Source organism: Chionomys nivalis, chromosome 4 (genome assembly GCF_950005125.1).
Source record: "Chionomys nivalis chromosome 4, mChiNiv1.1, whole genome shotgun sequence".
Taxonomy (NCBI): domain Eukaryota; kingdom Metazoa; phylum Chordata; class Mammalia; order Rodentia; family Cricetidae; genus Chionomys; species Chionomys nivalis.
The window spans coordinates 67,214,746-67,237,982 of record NC_080089.1 but is presented as its reverse complement, the minus strand read 5'-3'; the positions used below and the strand labels follow the sequence as shown (position 1 = coordinate 67,237,982).

General features: G+C 41.1%; 1 protein-coding gene across 4 annotated transcripts in view; it reads right to left on the bottom strand.

Annotated features, from left to right (window-relative positions):
- Positions 1-20,730, bottom strand: part of Vps13c (vacuolar protein sorting 13 homolog C) — a 163,562-nt gene extending 142,832 nt beyond the window's left edge. For all 4 annotated transcript variants that reach the window (XR_009057025.1, XM_057768280.1, XM_057768281.1 and 1 more), the window contains exons 1-3: positions 20,624-20,730; positions 8,985-9,028; positions 6,514-6,556 (exon numbers count right to left, since the gene is read on the bottom strand). Coding sequence is in view for 3 of the 4 variants with exons in the window: in XM_057768280.1 (XP_057624263.1) it covers positions 6,514-6,556; positions 8,985-9,028; positions 20,624-20,723 (187 nt within the window). In the remaining variant the exon portion in view is untranslated. The remainder of the gene's footprint in view (positions 1-6,513; positions 6,557-8,984; positions 9,029-20,623) is intronic.
- Between the last annotated feature and the right edge of the window lie 2,507 nt (positions 20,731-23,237).

Genomic DNA, 23,237 nt, shown 5'->3' with positions numbered 1-23,237 from the left:
TTAGTGAGTATAAGATAAAAATACGGACACTCATGCTTTGTGCAAGCCCATGGGAGGCCTGCCCCTTTCTGAATGGAGATGGAGGAAGAGCTGATAGGGAGGGAGAGTATATGAGAAAAGGGAAGGGATACAGGAGAGGAGGGAGGGTGATGGAGGAAGGTCATTGGTTAATAAAGAAACTGCCTAGGCCCATTTGATAGGCCAACCCTTAGGTAGGAGGAGTAGACAGAACAGAATGCTGGGAGAAAGTAGCTGAGTCAGTGAGTCGCCATGATTCTCCCACTCCAGACAGAGGCAGGTTAAGATCTTTCCTGGTAAGCCAGCTCGTGGTGCTACACAGAATATTAGAAATGGGTTAGATCAATATGTAAGAGCTAGCCAATAAGAGGTTAAAACTAATGGGCAGTGATTAAAAGAATACCATTTGTGTGTTGTTATTTCCGGTAAAGCTAGCCGTGCGGGAGCTGGGTGGCAGGACACGGCCCGCTGCTCCTCACTACAGAGCGGCACCCAACATGATAATGAACTCCACGTAAAACCTGAGAGGGCTTAAAAAGGAGAGAGAGAGAATTTAAGACAGCTTTTTGCTGTTTGTGGGTTGCGTGCAGCAAAGAAATTGTCCTGACTCAGCAGCAGGAATAAACTGTTTTAAAATGCCGGCTTTCTGGGCTGTGCTGCCATTGTGATCTCTGTCTGGCTTCTGCAGGAGACAGAGCTTTGAATGGAGCATTTGGAGTAAAATGCTACAGCTTGCTTGATGGCAATGTGGATTGCTGTGTGCCTGGAACTGTGTGTGGCTCAGGGGCACCAAATGGTTCTGAGGCAGGAGCGGCTCAGCTCCGCCAAACTGAACTATGCTGGTCTCAGGCAGGAACTACCGTAATTACTGTAATAACAGCGCAGTTAAGGTTTAGACTGGGCAATAAACAGGCAGTACCGTATTACTTGTACATGGTGCAACTTAAGTTTTTAAAAACTGCTTAACATTTTAAGAAATGCTCCTGGATAGTAAACAATTACAGATTCACAATAGGACAGATTCAGACCACTAAATGGATCACAATGTTGGATGAGTGTACGTAGGCTTGGAAAAGAAAAGAAAAAGAAAGTTAATGCCTTAAAAAAAAAGGTAAAGTCTTTAAAGAGACAGAATACAGATAGTTATAGATTAAAAGAAATAAAGAAAAATAAGCCACGTAAAAATGGAAAATTCACAGAGAGTCTAGATTATGTACATTGTTTTTTCTTTAAATTTTTTGACTGTAAAAGAGCAAACTACAGAGAGACATTTCATTATATGGGCTGCCAAGAATGGATATCATAAGGGTATTATGACTTCAAAATTTGGGTCTAAGGATATGATGCTTTGGAAAGGAGTTTCTTCTTTTGTTTTCACAGAGGATGTGACCCTGTGGATTGTTTCTATCCCAATATGGTATGATAAACCACGCCCTCCCGAAAGGTTGCTGTGAACACCCTCAAAAAATTACTTCACTCAACTGCCAACTGAGATGACCCTGGCACACAGGTTATACCATGAAAGACCTAATTAATGATGCCCCCATTCAGCAGAAAACAGTTTGGAGAGAAAAAACTGCACCCATGTTCCCAAATATGGTTTATAAATATTCTTTTACATTTAAAGGGGGATATGATACAGATATGAATAATTTGCATTGGTATGGATTTTAAGGTCAATTTTGTTATATGTATATGTATTTCTACTCTTGATTAAGGTATTGTGATTGTGTAGTTCATTTAAAAATGTAATGTATAATTAGAAAATATAGGTTGTTAATGGATAATCATCAATAATAGTAAAGCTTGTAGTCATGTTAGTTAGATTTTCTAGATATATAGAGATATATTTCAGTTAGATAGGCATCCTTCATATCTTTCAAAGACTGCAGAATATGGCATTTAAATGGACTTTTCATGACACACGTCTGCTCCTGGCAGCACCAAGCTACTTCAAGAGGACGATGGGCATTAAAGAGGCTCCTTATAGAGTTTGATAGCCATTTGGGCAAGAAACTGCTCTTGCCTGGACTGATGCATAAACTGGACACAGAGAACCCGCAGAGAGAGGACTGCTGAACTTGCCTAAAGGTGAGATGGTCTTTCGGGGTTCCTGATTCATGAAAGAGTCTGTGAGACATTCTACAAGAAAGAGCAGGTAGTGACTGAATTGTCTTTGAAATTTCCTGCTTCATGGAAATGTCTGCTGGATACTATGGGCCTGAAGGCCGAAGATGGATGCCCCAACGGTACAGAGGAACTTTGGATGACTGTCCAGGCAGCGACATGTCTCTGTCATTTCTAGAGTTTTGGATTTCTTGTTTGTTTAGGAAATATATCCTTCTGGAGTCTTTGATGGAGTTGAAGAATGGTTAGTTATAGTTATAGTTTTCCTTAGTTATGATAAAAGATAAAATAGATATAAATATTATGACTATAATTCTTGCTTGATAACTGTTTTGTTATATGTAATTTTGATATGTTAAAGTAAATTCCTTTCCTTTTTGTTTAAACAGAAAAAGGGGAAATGATGGAGGAAGGTCATTGGTTAAATAATATAGAAACTGCCTAGGTCCCTTTGATAGGCCAACCCTTAGGTAGGCGGAGTAGACAGAACAGAATGCTGGGAGAAAGAAGCCGAGTCAGTGAGTCGCCATGATTCTCCCACTCCAGACAGACGCAGGTTAAGATCTTTCCTGGTAAGCCAGCTCGTGGTGCTACACAGAATATTAGAAATGGGTTAGATCAATATGTAAGAGCTAGCCAATAAGAGGCTAAAACTAATGAGCCAGGCAGTGATTAAAAGAATACAGTTTCCGTGTAATTATTTCGGGTATAAAGCTAGCCGGGTGGCGGGATGCAGCCCGTCGCCGCTCATATTACTACAGGAGGGGAAAACGGTGTGTAGAATAAATGAAAAAGATACTTAAATAAAATTAAAAAGAAAAACCCACAGGCACCAGCCCTTTATCATAACTGAAAGGACTATCTGTTCCTTACCCTTCTCTCCATTCACCTAATTTATCAAGTCATCCCCCAGAGAGGTCCTAAATCATTCAGTTAGTTATATGGCAATCTCATTTCTGAGCATATGTGGTATTGGAGGCTGAACCTAGGAACCCCACAAGTGCCACGCAACTAACTGTTGTACCACTAAGCTGTCTCCCAACCACAAGTTCTACTTTTTGTTTGTTTAGAGGCAGAGTCTAATCTGCCTTGGTTAACCTTGAACTTTCTCTGCAGTTCAAACACAAATACAAAAGAGCTCAAAAAAAAAAAAAAAGATACCAAGAAAATAAATAACTCAATTTAAAAATGGGGTATAGATCTAAACAGAATTCTCAAAAGAGAAAATTCAGATAGTTGTGAACCACTTAAGAAATGTTCAGCAACCTTAGTCATCAGGGAAATACAAATCAAAACTATTTTGCACTTTCATTTTCACCATCAGAATGGCTAAGATCAATAAAAACAATTGACAACTCATACTGGTGAGGATACAGAGTAAGGGAAACACTCCTCCATTGCTGGTGGGAATGCAAACTTGTACAACCACTATGGAAATTAGTGTGGTGATTCCTGAGGAAGATGGGGATTAATCTACACCAAGATAAGGATATACTACTCTTGGGCACAAGTCAAAAGATAATGCATCCTACAAGGATACTTGCGCAACCGTATTCTTGCTCAACTGTATTCACTGCTGCTCTATTCATAAAAGCCAGAAATTAGAAACAGCCCTAAACGGAAGAATGGAAAAATAAAATGTGATACACTTACACAATGGCACACTAGCCATTTGAAAAATGAAATCATGAAATTCCCAGGTAATTGGATGGAACTAAAAAAAATTCATTGTGAGGTATCACAGGCCCAGAAAGACAAATGCGGTATGTATTTGCTTATATGAGGATATTAGCTATTAAGTCATTGATAACCAAGCTACAATCTGTAGAACCACAGAGGTTAGGTATAGAGTAAGGAACTAGAGGGACAGAGAGATCTCATTAGGAAAGGAAAATAGAATAGATAGTCAAGAATGGATGAAGAGGACTGGAACAAGTGGGGAGTGGGAGGGGAGAGGAAGATGAGGAAGGGAATATGGGGAGAGATGGATAAAATTAAGGGTCATCGGATAGGTATTATGGAAACCTAATACAGTAGAAGCTTTCTAAAATTTATGCATATATGAAGGCGATCTAAATAAAATAGTCAGATAATGGGGGAGACAGAGCCCCAACTGGCCGTCTCTTTGTTGGCTAAAGGGACCCTTTAGGAATCCCCAAACAACCCAGGCTATTGCCAAGACTACAGGTTGCTCTCCACAAACTGATGGCAAGACCTCATGCTAAAGACAACACCTACACAACTCAGTCTTCAACCCTGCATTCTAGCATCGTTGGTACAGGAAGATATCTGAACACTAGCAAAGGAGAAACATAAACATAAACACACCCACAAACCCTAAAATCTACAATGCTGTCCTGTCTACAAGATACACTAAGGCAATGGTAGCACAGTCTGTGGGAGTAACCGATCAATGTCTTATTTGACTTAAGGTACACTCCGCAAGATGGAAGTCATACCCAACACCACTTGGAGGAACAAGAACCTGAGACTACATATCCCAGGGACCTAAGGGAAAACCAAATACTACTGACTTTAAAAAATTAATAATAATAAATGTAGCAATAGGGCGATGATGCCATACGCCTTTAATCTCAGCACTCTGGAGGCAGAGGCAGGTGGATCTTTGTAAGTTTGAGGCCAGTCTGGTCTACAGAGCAAGTTCCAGGACAGGCTCCAAAGCTACCCTGTCTTTTAAAAAGAGAAAGAAAGAAAGAAAGAAAGAAAGAAAGAAAGAAAGAAAGAAAGAAAGAAAGAAAGAAAGAAAGAAAATGACTCCTAATGATATTCTGTATACTCATAGATCAGTGCCTTGCTCAGCCAACATCAAAAAAAGCCTCCTCCTGCAGTAGACAGAAACAAAGACTCACAGTCAGACGTTATGCAAAGAATAAGAGACCTAAATGGGATGTTTCTGTTAAATCCTCCTGTCAGGACACAAAGAACCCTGAGGAAGATGAAGCCAAAAAGAGTGTAAGAGCCAGAGGAGATGGAAGACACCAGGAAAACAAGACCCTCTAAATCAACATGATCAAAGCTCGTATGAACTCACAGAGACTGAGGAAGATGCACAGGGCCTGCACCAGGGTCTGTACCAGGTCCTCCACCTATGCAGTATGGACTCCAGTTCAGTGTTTTCATGGCATCCCTGAGCACACATGAGTGGGCACCTGACGCTTGTGCATTCTCAGGCTCTTTTCCTTCTGTTTGCTTTGTCCAGTTCCAATGTGTTAAGTTTTACTATATTGTATTATATTTATTATACTATTATCCTTTAGAAGACTGTTTGTTTTCTAATGAGAGACTTTGGATACAGATGAGAGGGGAGGTGGGGAAGAACTGAGAAGATTAGTGAAAGGAAAATGGTAATCAAATAATATTATGTGAGAAAAAATCTATTTTAATCAAAAGGTGGAAAGGATGCTAAAATAGTAAAGGATAAACTCCTAAAATTTGGCAGCACAGTGATTGAAGAAAAGAAATAATAGGATCTAGCAGTAGGGTAAGAGTGGACAAATGAGTTGTTAAGTCAAATTTTACAGTAACAGTAACCCATGTAGAGAGATAAATTAAGGATAGATACATACATACATACATACATACATAGATGATACATACATACATATATATACATACATACATAGATGATAGATAGATAGATAGATAGATAGATAGATAGATAGATAGATAGATAGATAGATAGATAGATAGATAATAGATAGTAAATAGATTGTAGAATGATAACTGATAGATTCAGATAGACAATTTTGTTTCCTTAAGTTAAAATCAGGTCACATGGACTATTTGAGAGAACTCTGTAGATTAAATTTCCTATTGAAAATTTTCTTCAGCAGACACATTTGCTGAGTTACGGATGACAGATGAGAATTTAGTTGCAAAGAAGGAGACTTTGTACTTACCAAAGCACATCTTCCATACACATTGCTGCATAATACCAAGTGACGATGAGTGGAAGGAGGGAAATGAACTTCATTTAAAGTCTATTTAACAGAGTTTTTAAATTGTATGACTTTCACATATATAAAGAAAATAAACAGGAAATTGGGCTATCAGCTTTGAAAACAGATGTTTCGTGTAGTAAAGTCAAAGACTGGAAGTCATGACCACATTTCAAAATGCCCTTCTGTTTTAGAAAGTAACATTCTATCTCTTTGTCCTTTAAAAAGTACATAGGTATTATATATGGTATACATTAGTTTAGAATTTGAAATTAATTATTTCTGAAAATAATTAAACCAAAAACTTCCCACACTTTTGATAAAGCAAAGATGAATTGTCGAGTTTAACAGCACAGGTAAAGTAAATATTAAACAGACTAAGTAACTCAATGAAGGGTGAAGTACTTACCAATTTGGCCAGCCTTGACTTTGAAAGGAACATCCAATTCACTCTTCAGAAGAAAGAAAAAAAACATTAAAGGACTTCTCTAAGCAACCCCCAAATCAGTTCTGTACATCAATGGTATACAGTTGAGTAACTCATGGCTTCCTTAAATGGTGGTTTTACATAAAGAAGTCACAGAGAAGCAAAATTATCAATAGAAGGGCATTCTTAAGGAAAGTGATTGCATAAACAGGTTATTTTTAAAAATGAAACAGATAGACACTGTTTACCTGAAATGCAAAAAGTGAGAAAGAACAGGGTCTGTGCACTTAAGTCAGCTAAAAACAATCACTGAATAATTTTCTCAGATAATACATTTAGCAAATGAGTAAACAAACCCCCCCTGGAAAGAAAGGGGCTAACGTACTATCTACCAAGCAATCATTTCTCTTAGATAAATTATATATGCCAAACAATACTAACTTTACCCTCATCTGGACTCCTGGTTGCTAAGCCATAACTCTCATTAATAAAGATGACAAATCTTCAGAATTACTAGACTTTAATCAGTTAGTACAGACTTTCTGCTAATTAGTACCTAACACATAGGAATGCTGTGAATATCTGAACACTGAGCTACAATACTACAGGCTACAGCTAACGAAGAATCCATTTTCATGAGCATACAATTCCACAAGCACCTAGGTGCAGAGGAACTGAACACAATACCTTTGACAAAAGAACTGTAAAAAGCAGTGACTCTATTCTCCAGGGGTCTATAAAGGTATATTCAACATAAGTCACTTCATAAGTGCTGTCTTGTGCTCGTTTTTATTCACTTGGAATAATTTTAACAATGAATAAAGTTCCCATTTCCAAGTAAAACTTCAGGCTAGGGACACAGCACAGTGTGACAGCACCTGCGTGGCACACAAAAGACATAAGGTTCAACCCACAAAACCATAAAGAAAAACCATCAACTAAACTGAATGGGTTAAATTATGAAGGGGGCCTAATTTTAACTAATGAAGTCTATGAATTATGAAGCAACTTATTATTTTAATTTTAACCAGAAAAAAATCAGCTGACAGCTCAATCTGTCTTCTGGGAATGTTAATGAGTACTGTGCCCATGGTTGTATTTATAGCTATTTCCTACAAATTTCATAAATTGAGAAAAGATAAACTTGACTCTAACCCCTATCAACAGAATCATTAAGTTCTAAATTTTTAAATAAAACGTTAAAAATGCCACATAAAGTCAGGAAAGGACAGCTAAGTACTCTGAGTTTTTCCAGTGTTCCAGGCTCTCTTTCTCATCTTGGCAGGCCCCGAAGCCACGGTGTGGTCTGCTACTGACCGAGTGCTCAAGCATAATAAGACACTGAAACTAAGAAATAAGAACATCTAGCACATGCTTGTGATCTCGGCATTTGAAAAATGAAGGCAGGAAGCTCAGGAATTCAAGGTGAGTCTTATCTACATAGTGAATATGTGGCTACACAAGACCCTATCTCAAAAAAGAAAAGGAAGCATGTATGCATGCACCCAGGCAAGCACACATGCAGGAAATCTGAAATGCGGTCAATACACATTCTTAAATGACATCATAGACTTCAGTTTTGCACAAGTTAAACGTAAACCCATTGGGTGGAGAGGGTGAATGCTGCTTTGCTTTTAGCTCAACAACAAATGATGCAAATTCCTCGCTACAGCTAAGTGTCAGTCTTACCTCACTATTAATTACCTCAGTACTCCCAGGCTAGCCTATCACTGCGGTAACTCCATACCATCTAGATCACTGGTTAGCACCAAGCCCTAATTTGCCTAGACAATGTATAAGGATAATTTGAAGAAAAATATTTCTTTAAGACAAATGGAGGGGCTGGAGAGATGGCTCAGCGGTTAAGAGCATTGCGTCCTCTTCCAAAGGACCTGAGTTCGATTCCCAGCAACCACATGGTGGCTCACAACCATCTGTAATGAGATCTGGTGTCCTCTTCTAGCCTGCAGGCATATATGCAAACAGAATATTGTATCCATAATAAATAAATATTTTAAAAAAAGACAAATGGAGACAGCAAAGCTATAACAATCAAATTAGGTCATGAAATGAACTCCATTTTGCAAAACAAAAAAAAAAAAAGAAAGAGAAAGAGAGAGAAAGGAAGGAAGGAAGGAAGGAAGGAAGGAAGGAAGGAAGGAAGGAAGGAAGGAAGGAAGGAAAGAAGACTAAAAACTATACAATCAAATTAAGTCACAGGAAGAACTACATTTTGCAAAAAAAAATTAAAAGTATTATTTTGATCATTGGAGGAAAATTGTAAATCTTTAATCCACAGTTTCCAAGGGCAAATAGTTAAATAAGGAACCCAGCTTGGTGTGGCTCAGTCACTTTATCTAGTACCTGGTACAGATGCCTAGTAACCAAATGTTTCTAAGAGCCTGCCAAACTAACTGAGTTATTACACGTAATTTAAAAATAATAACCCTTACCAGAGCATTTTCTTTTATCTGCAGATTATCTAAAGCCACATTACCTGTAAGAGGAAAAGACAAGAAATACAACATTAATACAGTCATTAGTATTACATGTCACATCTACCAAACACCAAGGATGCAAAGCCAGAGTTAAGAACACAGATGAAAGAATGTGAGGATTCAAGGTCCAGCAGGAGGCAGAGGCTAGACGTATCTGCATTATGGAACAAAACAATGGAGGACATGGGAAAATGTTTGAAGAATGGTATTTAATAAAAGGCTACACACCACCCAGACTGATATAATTTTTTAAAACTATATATGTGTGTGTATGTAAAACACCAACAAATAGAAACTAAACAAACATAAGCCATGATACCATAATGCCACTTCCATGACTGATATGTGCTTCCCATGTATAAAAAATATTTCAATTTTTCTAAAACAATTGTTGAAAGTTACAAGAAAGGCCGAGATGCAGGAAAGCCGCCCCCACCCAGGAATGAGCAGGAAATACTACAGCCTTGTACTTAGAGAGGAAACAGTGAGTTCTGCTGTCAGGCAGTCTCTATAGTACAGCTGGAAGGAAACTAAAACCAGGAACAGCCAGGTATGGTGGTATATGCCTGTGACCTCAGCACTTGAGAGGCTAAGACTGAAGGACAGCTATTAGTCTGAGGCCAGTGTGGACTAGACAGTGAACCCTAAGCCACTCTCTACTACAGAGTAAGCCTCTCCCTCAAATCATACATACATACACACACAGATACATACATATATACCTAAAATAAGGCAATTTCAGTGTCAATCAGGGGCCATCACAGTAAAGACTAATTTTGGAGTCAGAATTGAAAAGATGTCATCACTGCCAAACATAAAAATCATGGGGCAACCCTAGAAGAATATTCAGCACTTGAAGGAATCTTTTTTTATTAATGTATCCAGGTGTTTTGCCTTCATGATTGCCTGTGCACCACATGAAGTGCCTATGGAGATCTTAAGAGGGTGCCAAATCCCCTCGAAGATGAGTTACAGACCGCAGGAGAGGCCAAGTAGGTGCTAACTGCAGAGAGACATTTGATTGTGGAAGCTGCTAAGCTAAACCAACATAAAGACTTCAAAAGTTGGGTCTAAGATTATGTTGCTTTGGAAAAGAGGGTCTACTTTTGTTTCCACAGAAGATGAGAAGCTGTGAATTCCTTCCAGGCTAATATGGTTTGATCCAGCAAGACCCCTGAGAGGTCTCCATGGGAGCGATAGACCAGGTGATCCAACATCCAGAGCAGCTTCAAGACAACTGGCTGAGATGACGCGGCCTCACAGACTACTACAGCCAAGATTTAACCATATATCTAAATTTTCTCAGGATCCCCATATTACCAGTACCCCCAATCAGCAAGTAGCAGTATAAACAAAACTACACCCAAATGCCCAAAATATTATTTATAAATGTTTGCTTTCATTTAAAGATGGCTGGTTATAAATGATTAGTGGTTATAGTCAATCTCTTTCTAAAGAAAAAAGGGAATATGATATAGAAATGATGAAAAATAGGTAGATCATTCAATCTACTTTAATCCAAAAACAACTGTTAATCTCAAAATACTTTATACTGGTATGGATTTTGGCTTATTAATAAAAATTTAAAGTCAATTTTGTTATATGTATATTTCTACTCTTGTTTAAGGTATTATGCTTATGCATCTCATTTAAAAATGTAATGTATAGTCAAAAAATACAAATTAATAGTCATTTATAATAATCAAACTTACAATCATATTAGTTAGGTTTTCTATATATGTATGAGATATGAGATATATTTCAGATGAATAGGTAATCTTCAAACACTTCAAAGACCTACAGAATATGGCATTTAAAATATTTTAAGAACTTAGACTTTTCTCAACAGCGAGATACGTCTGCTCCTGGTAGCACCAATAATTTCAAGAGGATGATGGGCATTGAAGAAGTTCCTTATGGAGTTTGCTTTCAATGTGGCAAAGCTAGCCTTTTGGACAAAAAAAACTGCTCTTGCCTGGATGGCTTGGCTGTATGCTGTATAAACAGAACATACAGGACCCACAGGAAAATGACCACTAAACTTTGTCAAAACAAGGTGGGGTGGGTCCTTCAGGGTTCCTGCTTCACAGAAGAAACTGCCACTGCCAGACACTCTGAAGGACACAGAGGAAAATGATAGGTGGGACAGTCTTTCAAATTTCCTGCTTCAATGAAAAGTCTGCCAAATACTATGGGCCTATAGGCTGAAGATGGATGCACTAACATTAGAGAAAAACTATGAGTGACTATCCAGGCAGCCAGATGTCTCTGTAATTTCTAGAGTTTTGGAAGTTCCTTACAATGCACTTCCTGTTTACTTAGGTAATATTATATCCTTCTGGGATCTTTGATGAAGTTGAAGACTAGATAGCTATAGTTTTCTGTAGTTATGATAAAAGTTATAAAACCTTAAGCTCACAAAGATAGAGTATTTTAATTTTGCTAAATACAAATAGACTAAATACTATAACTATAATCTTTGCTTGAAAACTGTTTTATTATATGTAATTTTACAATGTTAAAGTTAAAAACCTTCCTTTTTAATTAAACAGAAAAGTGGGATACCCTTCTGTATGCTGTGAATATGTTTTATTACCATTAGTTAATTAAAAAAAAGCTGCTATGGCCTATGGCAGGGCAGAATAGAGACAGGCAGGAAATTCAAGCAAAGATAAAGAGAACAAGAAGGTAGAGTCTGAGAGATGCCAACAGTAGCCAGAGAAGCGAGATGTGAGGTAACAAGCCACAAGCCTCGCAGTCAAATGGAGAATAATAAAATGGGTTAAGCTAAATTACAAAAGCTAGTTAACAATAAGCTTGAGCTAATGCTAAACAGTATGTAAATAATTTTAAGCCTCAGAGTGGTTATTTGGAAACTGGAAGGCAGGAGAGAAACCTCCAGTTACACAAAGGATAGCTTTTTATTAACTGTTTTCTGTAGTTTCCAATTTTTATGATTACCAGGTTACTTTTAAGTAAAATCATGACATAAAATAGGGGAAATGAGGAAACAAAAAATAAAACAAAAGTAAACTCTAAGTTCAATTTGTCTCAACATTTGTATATTAATTTTTCTCACACTTTACATCTACTTTACTTTCAGACACATAAAACTAACAAAGAATTAGCTAGGTTTGCTCATACTTCCTGGATACAAGATACAAACAGTATCATTCAGTAGCTATTTGCACTAAAGGAGGAGCCACTAGTCCAGTAGTAAGAGAGGGAGGAAAATGAGCAGTCTGCAGATCGGCAGCATCCTAGTGAATGGGGGAAAGAACATCCATCCCTCAGCCCAAAGCCAGTTCCCTGGCTAGGAAAAGCCCCAGTCAACTCTCCAACACAGTGCACGCTGTTCTGCAGGTACATGTGCACGTTCCATCCCACTTAAATAACTGAGCACCAGCAATATATATATATGTGATGTCACTTTCCTTCCAGAAACAGTAATTTCCAACACACTGAAGTGACTTCCCTGTTCAGCTAGATCACTAGAGATAAGATCACTCAGAAGCCACAGAAAATTTCTAGGAAAAAAAAAAAGCAAAGACAAATAACAGTGTCTTATCTTAAAAATAAAGAAAAGAAATGCAGTCAGGAGGGTGAACAATGGGGGTAGACAGGCTACACTCTGCCCACAAGGAAAACACGAACGCCAAGCACACTGCCAAGTGGCACTTAACCTCAAGTCCACAGACACCCAGGAGAGAAACAGGTTAGGAGCTCTATGGTATGGACTGAAGGATCTGGGTAAGGAGTGGAGTGCAGGAGTCCAGCTTTGAAGGAAACTCCACTTGGTGCTCACTAAAAGACTCCAGGCATTTTGGATGAGTTCACACTGCCAAGAGTTACACAGGAAGCTTCAGAGCCAAGGCTGAAGGGCAATTTAACATGGTAAACCAAATCAGAATGTGCAAAATAATCTTCCCTAATGAATTAAAGATAAAAATGAAAGCAAGTCCATTAAATCAGTAAGTAACACCATCTTTTAAAAAGAGACAGATATTAAATTAAAAGAAATGACCAAGTTAATGTAATGAATAAAAAAAAAAAAACAGAGGGGCTAGAAAGATGGCTGAGTGGTTAACAGTACTTGTTGGTCTTTCAGAGGACCCAGGTTTAGTATCCAGCACTTACACTGGGCAGCTCAGTCACCTATAATTCCAACCCTAGAGGGACCCAATGCCCTCTTCTGGCCTCCTGGGCTCTGCAGGTATTAGGCACACACACAATGCACATACATACACGCAAACCCTCAATTTGTTTTTTTTTAATCAAATGGAACTCTAACATGAAATATGCTTGCCTAAGTTCTAAGTCCAAGGATAGCTTTCATACATGTAGTCATCTATAAAGTAAACATGGGAAACACAGCATTGCTCTGGGCCTGGTGACACATGCCTGTTCTCCCAGCATTCAAGAGGCAGAGGCAAGACGATCAGGACACCAAAGCTAGCCTGAGCCACACTGTGAGCTCAAGGAGAGCTGGACTACATGACTATGAAACATAAAGGGCTGGGGATGTAGCTCGATTAACAAGCAGAGTGCTTGCCTAGCATGCACCCAGTTCTGGTTCTATCTCAAGCAGCACACGCAGATCTTGTGTGGTAACACCAGATACTGAACAAAGGCAGGGGCACCAAAAGTCCTAGATGATCCTTGGCCTCATAGGATGTTTGAGACTGGCCTGAGCTACATAAGACTGTCTCAAGAAACAAATAGAAAGAAAAATAGTGTTGGTATCAAACACTTTCAACCAAAAACCATCTCTCCTTTTTTCAGAGGGTTGGGCTGTGGATGCCTTACAGTACTTAACACTTAAGTTTACAAAAGTCCCCAAAACAATTATGAACTCCTTACCGGTGTCCCTCGTCACTGGTACTGAATTAACTGTGGCTTAATCACCTTAGAATGCACATAACTACAGGACAGAAGCAACTACAATGAGGCCATCAAGTGATGCTTCAAAATCTATATTTAGATTGTTACATTACCGCATCCTCACAGCCTCCTGGACAAGAGGCAGGTGGTGCATATCAAGGAAGAGAAATAGAAGGTTTCTTGAGGGTAAATGAGAGTTCTACGGATACCATGACAACCTGCACATGGAAGAGCTAACACTCATTCTTTTGATACTCAATGCCAGGTTTCAGCACACCGTGCTCTCTTCCGGATAGCAGAGTAGAAAGGCAGAGGGTTCAATCTTTTTGCATTAACCAAGCAATTACCAGACTCTGCACTGAGAGGCCTGTTGGTGCCACTCTGGGTCTCTTCATTTTAAAGGTTATATTAAAAATCCAAAAGAGAAGTGAAGAGTGGAGTCAGGGTTGCATAAGCAGTTCCTCAGGGACACAGGAGATGGCGCTGCAGATGGCCATGCTAGACCTTACCTCCAAAAGGGTTCCTAAGCTACACCCCAGAACCACTCCAGGATGTGCAGATCTTACTCCCTCCCCTCTTCACACTAGCACATAAAGAAGCCAGTGTTTAAGCAGGGTGGTTTCTCCAAGTCTATAAAAGCAACTGTTCCACTGTACTAAGAATAGAGCCTGTGTCTCCTGACTCCCTGGTCAGTTCTTAATATAAAACATGAAGAGTCGTTCAAACTATGAGACAACAACAACAAAAATGACAAGAAATAAAAACACCAGCCCCAATCTAGCCACATGGCCTGAAACAACGGCAAACACCTATATAGTGAGTGCTACGAGGCTCTTGGAGATTGATGTATCTACAGCGCTGTATCAAAAGTTTACTGACACTCATCTCCCAAGGAAATGTGCTCAACCACTAAGTAGTCTGCAAAAACATGAATCAATTTATTTTAATGACTCATGTTTTCACAGACACCGAAGAAAATATTGAACCAATTCGTTCCAAATGAATCGAACTATCTGACTCCAAACTGAGCCAACCCAGACTGTTTCAGCTGGAGGATTGCTGTGCAGGAGAAAGGAAGTAACTGACTCTTCCTTTCCAGTCTCCTGGTGAAACAAGAAGTCTTGGCAGAGAAAAACAGAAAGCTGTGACATCACCAAGACTTTCTCCTTTCAAACACCACACGGAGCCTGAGACCCAAGGCACTCAGCACAGCTTCCTAGCAATGGTTTCAAAGCACCAACTTTCGCTCTATTTTTAGAAAAGGAGTGGATTTAAACTAATGACAATGCTATTTAAATACACGGAAAGGTGTTCCCAATTAGCTTTTCAAGCAAAGGGGAAAAAAACCTTCCTCTGGGGCTAGGGACATGATGTCTCAGTGGTTGGGGACCCAAGTTCAGTTCCCAGGACCCACATGGTGGCTCACATCCATTCCTAACTCCAGTTTCAGAAAGTCAGACACCCACTTCTAGCTTCCATGGGCACTGCAAGAACATGGTGCACACATGTACATGCAAGTAAAACACAAAATAAAGTAAAATTCTTTAAAGAAAAAAAACCACTCCTCCAATGGGTTTCAGAAGTACTTAGACAGTATAGTGTTTTATATAATGAGGCTAAAGAAAGTAAAAATAAATCAAACACCCGGTTTTTCCATCATTTTCCACTGCCCTGTAGCTACCTGTTGGGCCGTCCTGCAGTAGATGTGGATTCTTTACCTGTGTCTTCCGGGACTGGTCCTTCACCACCAGGAAGAAGGAAAGGCAGAGCTATGCACTGGGCCAGCGTGCTTCACACTGGCTGCAGACAGCGCAGCAGCATTTACCTATGGGCGACTTGGGCTGCTCCAACCTTGCTCAACCCACAGGTGCTTACAGCCAAAAACATCGCCTCGTTATTGTAGAGAAGAAACAAATGGCTTCCTTTCCATTCGTGACCTGCCAAAAAGTCCCGGTGAAGGTGAACTTCCCGTCCAGTTCCCTCATCCTTGGTGTGTGCCCCAGCACTCACTCTCTCTCCCTTTCTGCCAGTGAGACAAGCTAAGCATCACAAACCTAAAGTCTAAAAGGCTCCGAAATCCAAACCTTTGGGCGCTGACTTGCTACCACAGATAGAAAACTACCACACCCAATCTTGCATGGCACACTACTGCCAAGCACGGCATGCTGGAAATAACTGGAGGCTACTGCACGGTATGTATATGGAATGAAATGGAATTTATGCTAACTTGGGTGTCACCAAGAAATAATGTTATACACTCACAAATATCCCAAATTCTGAAAAACAAAGTTCAGCATCTACAAGAATTCTAGTTCCCAGTATTGAGAATAAAAACCCCAACCATAACCGTGGGCTGGCAGGGAAAGAAAGGCTCCAGGGTAAAGGACAGGACCTGAAACCGCTCCCCCGAGCCTGGCTTACAGGGTTATAAACTTTGAGTGCACTACACCCTGGTTCCTGTTCCTGGGCACCACAGCCACCCCTGGCATCCTACACCCATGTCTGGGGTGGTCCATTGATTTAAAGGAAGTGAGAGCCACAGAATCTGAAATGGAGGCTCTTCCTGGTCCTCCACAGTAAACAGCTTGGAAAAATCAAATTGGCAGATCCTACATAGCAAGAACAGGACTTAAATTGCAAAAGATCTGACATTTCGACACACCATTTTAGAAACATGTTACTCTTAAAGCAATTAAATCCTGGATACCTCTCAAACAGCTAAGGGCTGTGTAATTCATCTGTTGGTACCAGTTTGTGGGGATCAAAAGCCCAGATAAACATTCCCATCTGGCAGCACCTGCCCACCAGGCGCTCTGAGCCTTTGAAGGCTGCCCTATGTACTGCTACCGAAAACGCGAGCCCTGGCAAGTATCAATCCAATGCAAAAAGTTCTCTTGCTTTTTAAGAAGGGGGGAAATAAAAGATACTAACATGCATGTATGATGTTAGCAGACGTATTATGTTAAAGGAAACATGTTTCAGAAAATGCAACAGCAGGCTGTCCCACCCACCATTAGCACCCATCACTAACAGTTACAAAAGACTTTCCTTAGACTTCCACCACAGACTCCGAGTGGTGTGTTCTCTTTACAGACTAGGAAACTGACGCTTAGAGAGTTAAAATGTTCTTCTCCTGAATCCTATAGCTAGTGAATAACTGAGGCCTGTTTCTACAGCAGCAAGTTATTGAAAGGTATTTTGCATAAACCACTTTCAAAAATATTTAAAAACTGTTTGGCAGTAATCTTTGAAGAATAAATTCCAAAAGACAGCCACAAAGTTGAGAACCGTTGGGCCCCCTGAAAGTTCATTATTATAATTATTGGTTTTGTTTCTTCAGTTAAAAATCGTTACATTTATTTCTATATTGGGGCACATGCCATTGTGGAGGTCAGAGGAGAACATGTAGGCATGGGTTCTCTCCTTCTACCATGTGCATCCTAGGGATTGAACTCTGGTACTCGGGCTTGGCAGCAAGCACACTTCCCACTGAGCTGGCTGGCTTTGCTTCTTCAATTTAAAAGCAATGCCCAGAGTATATAACCTGATTCTAGACTTTCTAATAACTCTGCCATTTTTTATGCTGCAATTTTCTTCTTTATTGTGGCTTACACTGTGTGAACGTCTCATAGGCCCAGCACAATGGTTTTCAAATTATGGCACCACCATATTTTGATTCTCAGAACTCCTTGGGCACATCCAAGCAAAGATCGTGCATTTTTACATGGCAGTCATTTATGGTACCTGTTCCTCTTGTTAGAAATTTCTTAAGGTTAACGTACTTTCTCTAGATCCTCTTTTACTCCTTAATTAAAATCTGCCCACTCAATAGGTCTCATTACATGCAGGAGACAATCTCCATTTTCATCTTATACCAGTTCCTCAACTACTACACAGGGCTGAACAACCCTTTGTTACACACTTCCCATCTCTCACACCGCCAGCAGTATCCCTAGGATCTGCCTAATACATGCCTGCAGCAACCTCCTGAACCAAAAGCAGTTCAGGCACTGCCAAACAGCCCCCCATTACACCCCTCCCATCCTAACACCGAACTACTGCTTTGTGCTAGTCTAATAAGTCAGTTAAGATTTGCTAACTTATTCTCCAAATAGTAGAACATCTAAATATGTGAAACTTTACAGGAAGACCCCTCCTGTTCCAAAGTCTTGAACATGCAAAACTTGAAGGAAAAAAATCAGTGACACAGAAATTTTATCTGCTACCACACATAGAGTTCTCAAATAGAACTATATATAATTTTCAAACCTTCTTGAAAAGTTTTGTCAGCATCATGGATATCATATCAACAATTTCATTAACATTCCCATTCGATACTAAGCTCCCCAACAAAGATTAATATCAGTCTCTCCAGCAGTGCTGTCAGAGTAACAGCCAAGTCAGACAGCTCTTCTCATTTCTTTCTTAAGGCGAATCAGGATTAAAAGACAACATGTTGAGCAACAACTACAAAGCACATGACTTCCAGAAGCCATTAGTGAAGCTGTGTGGGAGCTGAGCGGGGAGCAGACAAACTCAGTGGCTGACTGTCCTGGGACAGCTGCTGACAGAAATCCATGTATCCTCTCGGGTGCAGTGGACAGTGAATGCAGACTAGAATGCAGACTACTGACAGACTATATTATCCTAAAAGAGAAAATGAAACGAAGCTGAGGACAGGAGCTCGCCCCACAGTGTCACTGGGCAGCGTCGAGGCCTGGAGCTGGATTCCCAGCACCACAAAATAAACTGTGGCAGAAAACAGGATAAAGGAAAATCTCCATTGCTAGATCTCACTACAAGACAGTGAGGCCGGGGGTGCCACAGCACTGTAACCCTGAAACTCGGTTGTGAGAGAGCTCGGGACCTCCAGACTGTGTTCACTGTCCAGACTGTTTGTAGATGGACCTACACTGGACCGACACCGGAAGAGCCCTCAGATGCTAGCGTGTCCAGCTTCTAGTGCTGGAAGTGAGTAAGAGTTGATAGTGAAGGAATCTGCAACCGCACCCACGCATTTTATTTTGTTTTTAAAAGACCTAAACACGGGACAGGCAACTGCTAACTCCTGAGTAGTGCTACCACGGGAATATCATCTTATCAGGAATGACTCAAACTCTCCCGACTGTACAAACACGTTCTCTGTCAACGCTGAAATGAAGAAGCCAAGGTCCATACAGTAAATGCAGGTCTAGAACTATGGGCTTTCTCTATCAGCGTTCACATTGATCTGAAGCCCTTTTTTTCCCATTTCAAATGTTGCTCTTTAATAAATGACATCACTGCAAGAATTCTGAAGAACACCAGACCTCTCTCTTCCTACAGCAGGCTCTAGACATTCACCTTCTTCTAACAACTTTCCCTTTTGCGGTAAGTGGCAGGGATGAGTATCCAAAATATGTATTTATAGGAAAACCACCCAAAAATGAGAAATAAAACAAGCTCCTCCGCAATTCAGGAGACAAGTCATAACTCTGTGGCAGCACTGTCCAATAAAAATAGGGCGCCTCCGTGTAACCATTCGTTTTAGGAGCCAGGGTGTGTGAGAGACATAATGGGAAAATCCTTTGTAATCGCTAATGTAGAAAAGTAATGTAACGTGAGAAACAAGCCCAGCGGAGCAGACGGGAACAACCTATCCACTCTAGGGTCATGATTCTGCTTCTTGTAACCTCAACATAAACTGACTTCGTAGCCCGATGATGGCCTTGAATTTTAATAATGTTCTTAACCCATCTACTCGGATACCATTTTAACAGGTGGTCAACATAACTGAGACACTGTTTTATACTCCATTAGAAGTAATGCTCATCTACAAACCCCAGTGTATTTTATACTCGGAGCATGTAACACACATTTCAAATACCGGTAGAACGGCTAACTTCCCCACTGGCGAATGCCAACCAGAAAGAGCAAGTCCGTACTTAAACCGCTGACAATTAAACGCAGTTCCATCCATTTAAGTAGGCTGGTGTTATTTAATTTTTCTCCCTAAGCTGACAAGATTCCCAAATATTACAGTAAATTAGTAAACAAATGAAAGTCCTCTCCATTTCCCCAAACCCCCAATCTGTGCTGGAATTCTGTGGTGCTGAGGAGGCTTGAGGCAGGCGCAGTACCACTGAGTTACACTCCCAAAGGCAAGCTTATTGAAGAACACAGACATGACTACAATCACAAGACTTTTCTACCCCTAATCTCCAGGATTAAAACCTTGGCAGGTCTTCCCGCGCTTGCACCCAAGCAGACAACCCTAACTAATGACGCCTCCGGCCGGTGGCTTGAATATCTATTTCAAAACAAAAAACTGCAGGGCCCTGTGACCAACGAGGAAGTGGCCCAAGGTAGGAATCCCTGAGTTCAGAGTCCTGGGAGACAGGCACGCCTTTCTTCTCAATGTCATCCTAACCCATCCCTTCTCCTCGGGTCGGGGACCCAAAAGAGAAGGAAACCTGGTCCTGGGGACATGAGATGCAAGGGGAGATGGGCTAACACTGTGGGGAGCATGAGCCGCGCTCTGACGTCCGCAGCTGAGGTAAATAATTTTTTTCCTTGTTTTTATACTGAGAGGTTAGACGACCGCTGAGCAGCGCGATGCCCCTGCGCTGGGAAGTCGACGAGAGGAGCATGCCCAGCGGGGGTCCCTGGGGTTCCCAGGCTCCACCACGCGCAGCCCCCGCTCCCACGCCGGCCGGCCTTGGCGTAGCGCTTACCGCCCCAGATCCCCAGCTTTAGCTGGGACTTGTTCAGGTTCTCCACGTAGTCCCCTAGGAAGCGGTTCAGCAAGTCTGCGACCACCGACTCCAGCACCATGGCGGGGACCAGGAGGCGGGAGAGGGAGGAGCCGGAACGCAGCACGCATTGGAGGGCGGTGGCCCGCGCCGAGACTGACAGCTGTGGCCCGCCCCGCGCCGCGCGTGCGCGACGCCGCCAGCGCGCAGGCGCCCTTCCCCCACCCGCCTCGCGTTTACAGGGGGCCGACGTGAGAGAGAGTGAGGCCTGGGGCTAAGCGGGGTGGGGCTCCTGCACGAAGCTCCGCGTTCGAATCCCCGGTATCTCATAATCCGGTTTTAGTAATGCACACCTCTTAATCTCAACACTAGAGTAACAGAGGTAGGAGGGTTAAAAATTCAAGGTCATCCTTGGCTATTTAACCAGTTCAAGGCCAGACTAGGCTGTGCGAGGTCCTGTGTTAGAATTTTTTTTTTAAGTAATGAAATAGGCTGGTGAGATGGCTCTGTGGATAAAGGCGCTTGCTGCCAAGTCTGATGTTCAAGTCCTGAGACTCAATGATGAAAGGAGAGATTAGGTTTGTTGCTCTGACCTCCACACTTCATTATGCTTTGCATACACACAAGCATACAAAGAGAAAGCCAAGGCTACATAGTTAGACCCTGTCTCAAAAATAAATAAATTAAGACTGGACCTGGTGACAAACATCTTTAGTCCCTACACTAAGAGGTAGGCAGATCTCTGTGAGTTCAAGGCCAGCCTAGGCTACCTAATGAATTCCAAACCAATCACAGCTACACAATGAGCCTTTGTCTCAAATAAATAAAAAAAAAAAGGGAAAATACAAGGAAAAACAAAAAACAACAGTGCTAACCAGGAACTGATTAAAGACCTACCTCAGTCTTCCATTCTTGCCACGTAAAATAAATTCTTAACCGTTTGTTTTTCCTTACTCTGTCAGACTAAACCCAGATCCTCCTGGCTTCCCTTTCCGTAACAATGAGCAGCAAATCTGCCTGCTCTATACTGATTGTTTCTTTAATTCTTCTGCCTCCCTTGTTCCTGCTCACCAGTAACTGCTAACTGGCCCCACTGGCCTCCGGTCTCTTTCTTTATTCTTCAGACTGACACCAGAGGTCTCTTTTCCAAAGCATGGATGAATCTGTTAGTCACCTGCTAAAAAATAATAACCTGATATTTACAACACACTTTTCAGTCTTATCCAATAGTGCTCAGCATTTAGAACATTCACTTCGATCTGTCCCGGGCTCTTTCTAACCATACCCCTTGGGATAGGTAATCTCAGTTGTCAACTTGATAAGATATACAATCATCTGGGCATGTCATTGGGGAATTAATCTTGATTTGGATAACTGAGATGGTAAAGCCTGCCTCCTATGAGTGGTACCCTTCCTGAGGCTGGGATCCTGAACTGTATGAAAGAGCATCATCTCTCTCTCTCTCTCCCTCTCTCTCTCTCTCTCTCTCTCTCTCTCTCTCTCCCTCTCCCTCTCTCTCTCTCTCCCTCTCTCTTCCTCTTCCTGTTCCTCCCTCTCCCTCCCCCTCCTCCCTGCTTCTTGGTTGTGGCTACCTTGTGACTAGTTGCTTCAAATGTCTAATGCCTTGCTCTGTGAGTCAAAATAACGATTCTGTCCTAAAGTTGCTTTTGTCGTATTAGATCACAGCGATGGGAGTAACTAGAATCCTTCCTAAGCCCTCCCTCTCCCTGCTTCTGGCCCTACTGCCTACCCACTAAGTAGTCTAAAGAAGCAGTATGTTACTGCCCATATGGGTGTTGCTGTTGATATGGGTGTGCAATAAAAACCAGTGACACAAGGGTGTTTGGAAACAGTGAGACGAGGAAAGTGGGCACAGCAGCACAGTGTGGCCAAATGAGCAAAGGAGAAAATACAACCTTGTGAGAGGTGTGGGCAAGGCTAACTCTCCAATGATCATTCCCTGTATCTCAACAGCACTTCACAGTTTTGAAAGAGTGTATAAATATGCTCCTGTGAGCCTATTTCTGTTTTATTCCATTTTTTAACCTGTATCTCAGGAATTCTGTCATTAGTAGTCATTTTCCTGTAATACTCATTAACAATTTGTAGGGTAATTAATTTTAATAAAAACTTATTAGAGAAAAATGTAGTTGAAATTTAAGTTCGGAATGCTAACCGACTCCTCCAGATCAGGTGGGAATTACTAATTTCCGTCTTTGAACACTGCCACCCTTTCTTCTGTCAACAATTTAGTCACTGCTAGACTATCAGTCGTGGTTCGCTGTCTTTCAACGGCTACTAGCAGAATAAGATTTAAAAAAAAAACAAAACAAGCCAGGCGGTGGTGGCACACGCCTTTAATCCCAGCACTTGGGAGGCAGAGGCAGGAGGATCTCTGTAAGTTCGAGACCAGCCTGGTCTACAGAGCTAGTTCCAGGACAGGCTCCAAAACCACAGAGAAACCCTGTCTCGAAAAACCAAAAAAAAAAAAAAACCTTGAAGTAGGAGATTCAAACACTTTAGTGCTAATACGAGATTTGAAAATTCATGTTTCCCACTTTGAGCTTGTTTACAGGTGTGGTGGTTGTGCCTCCAG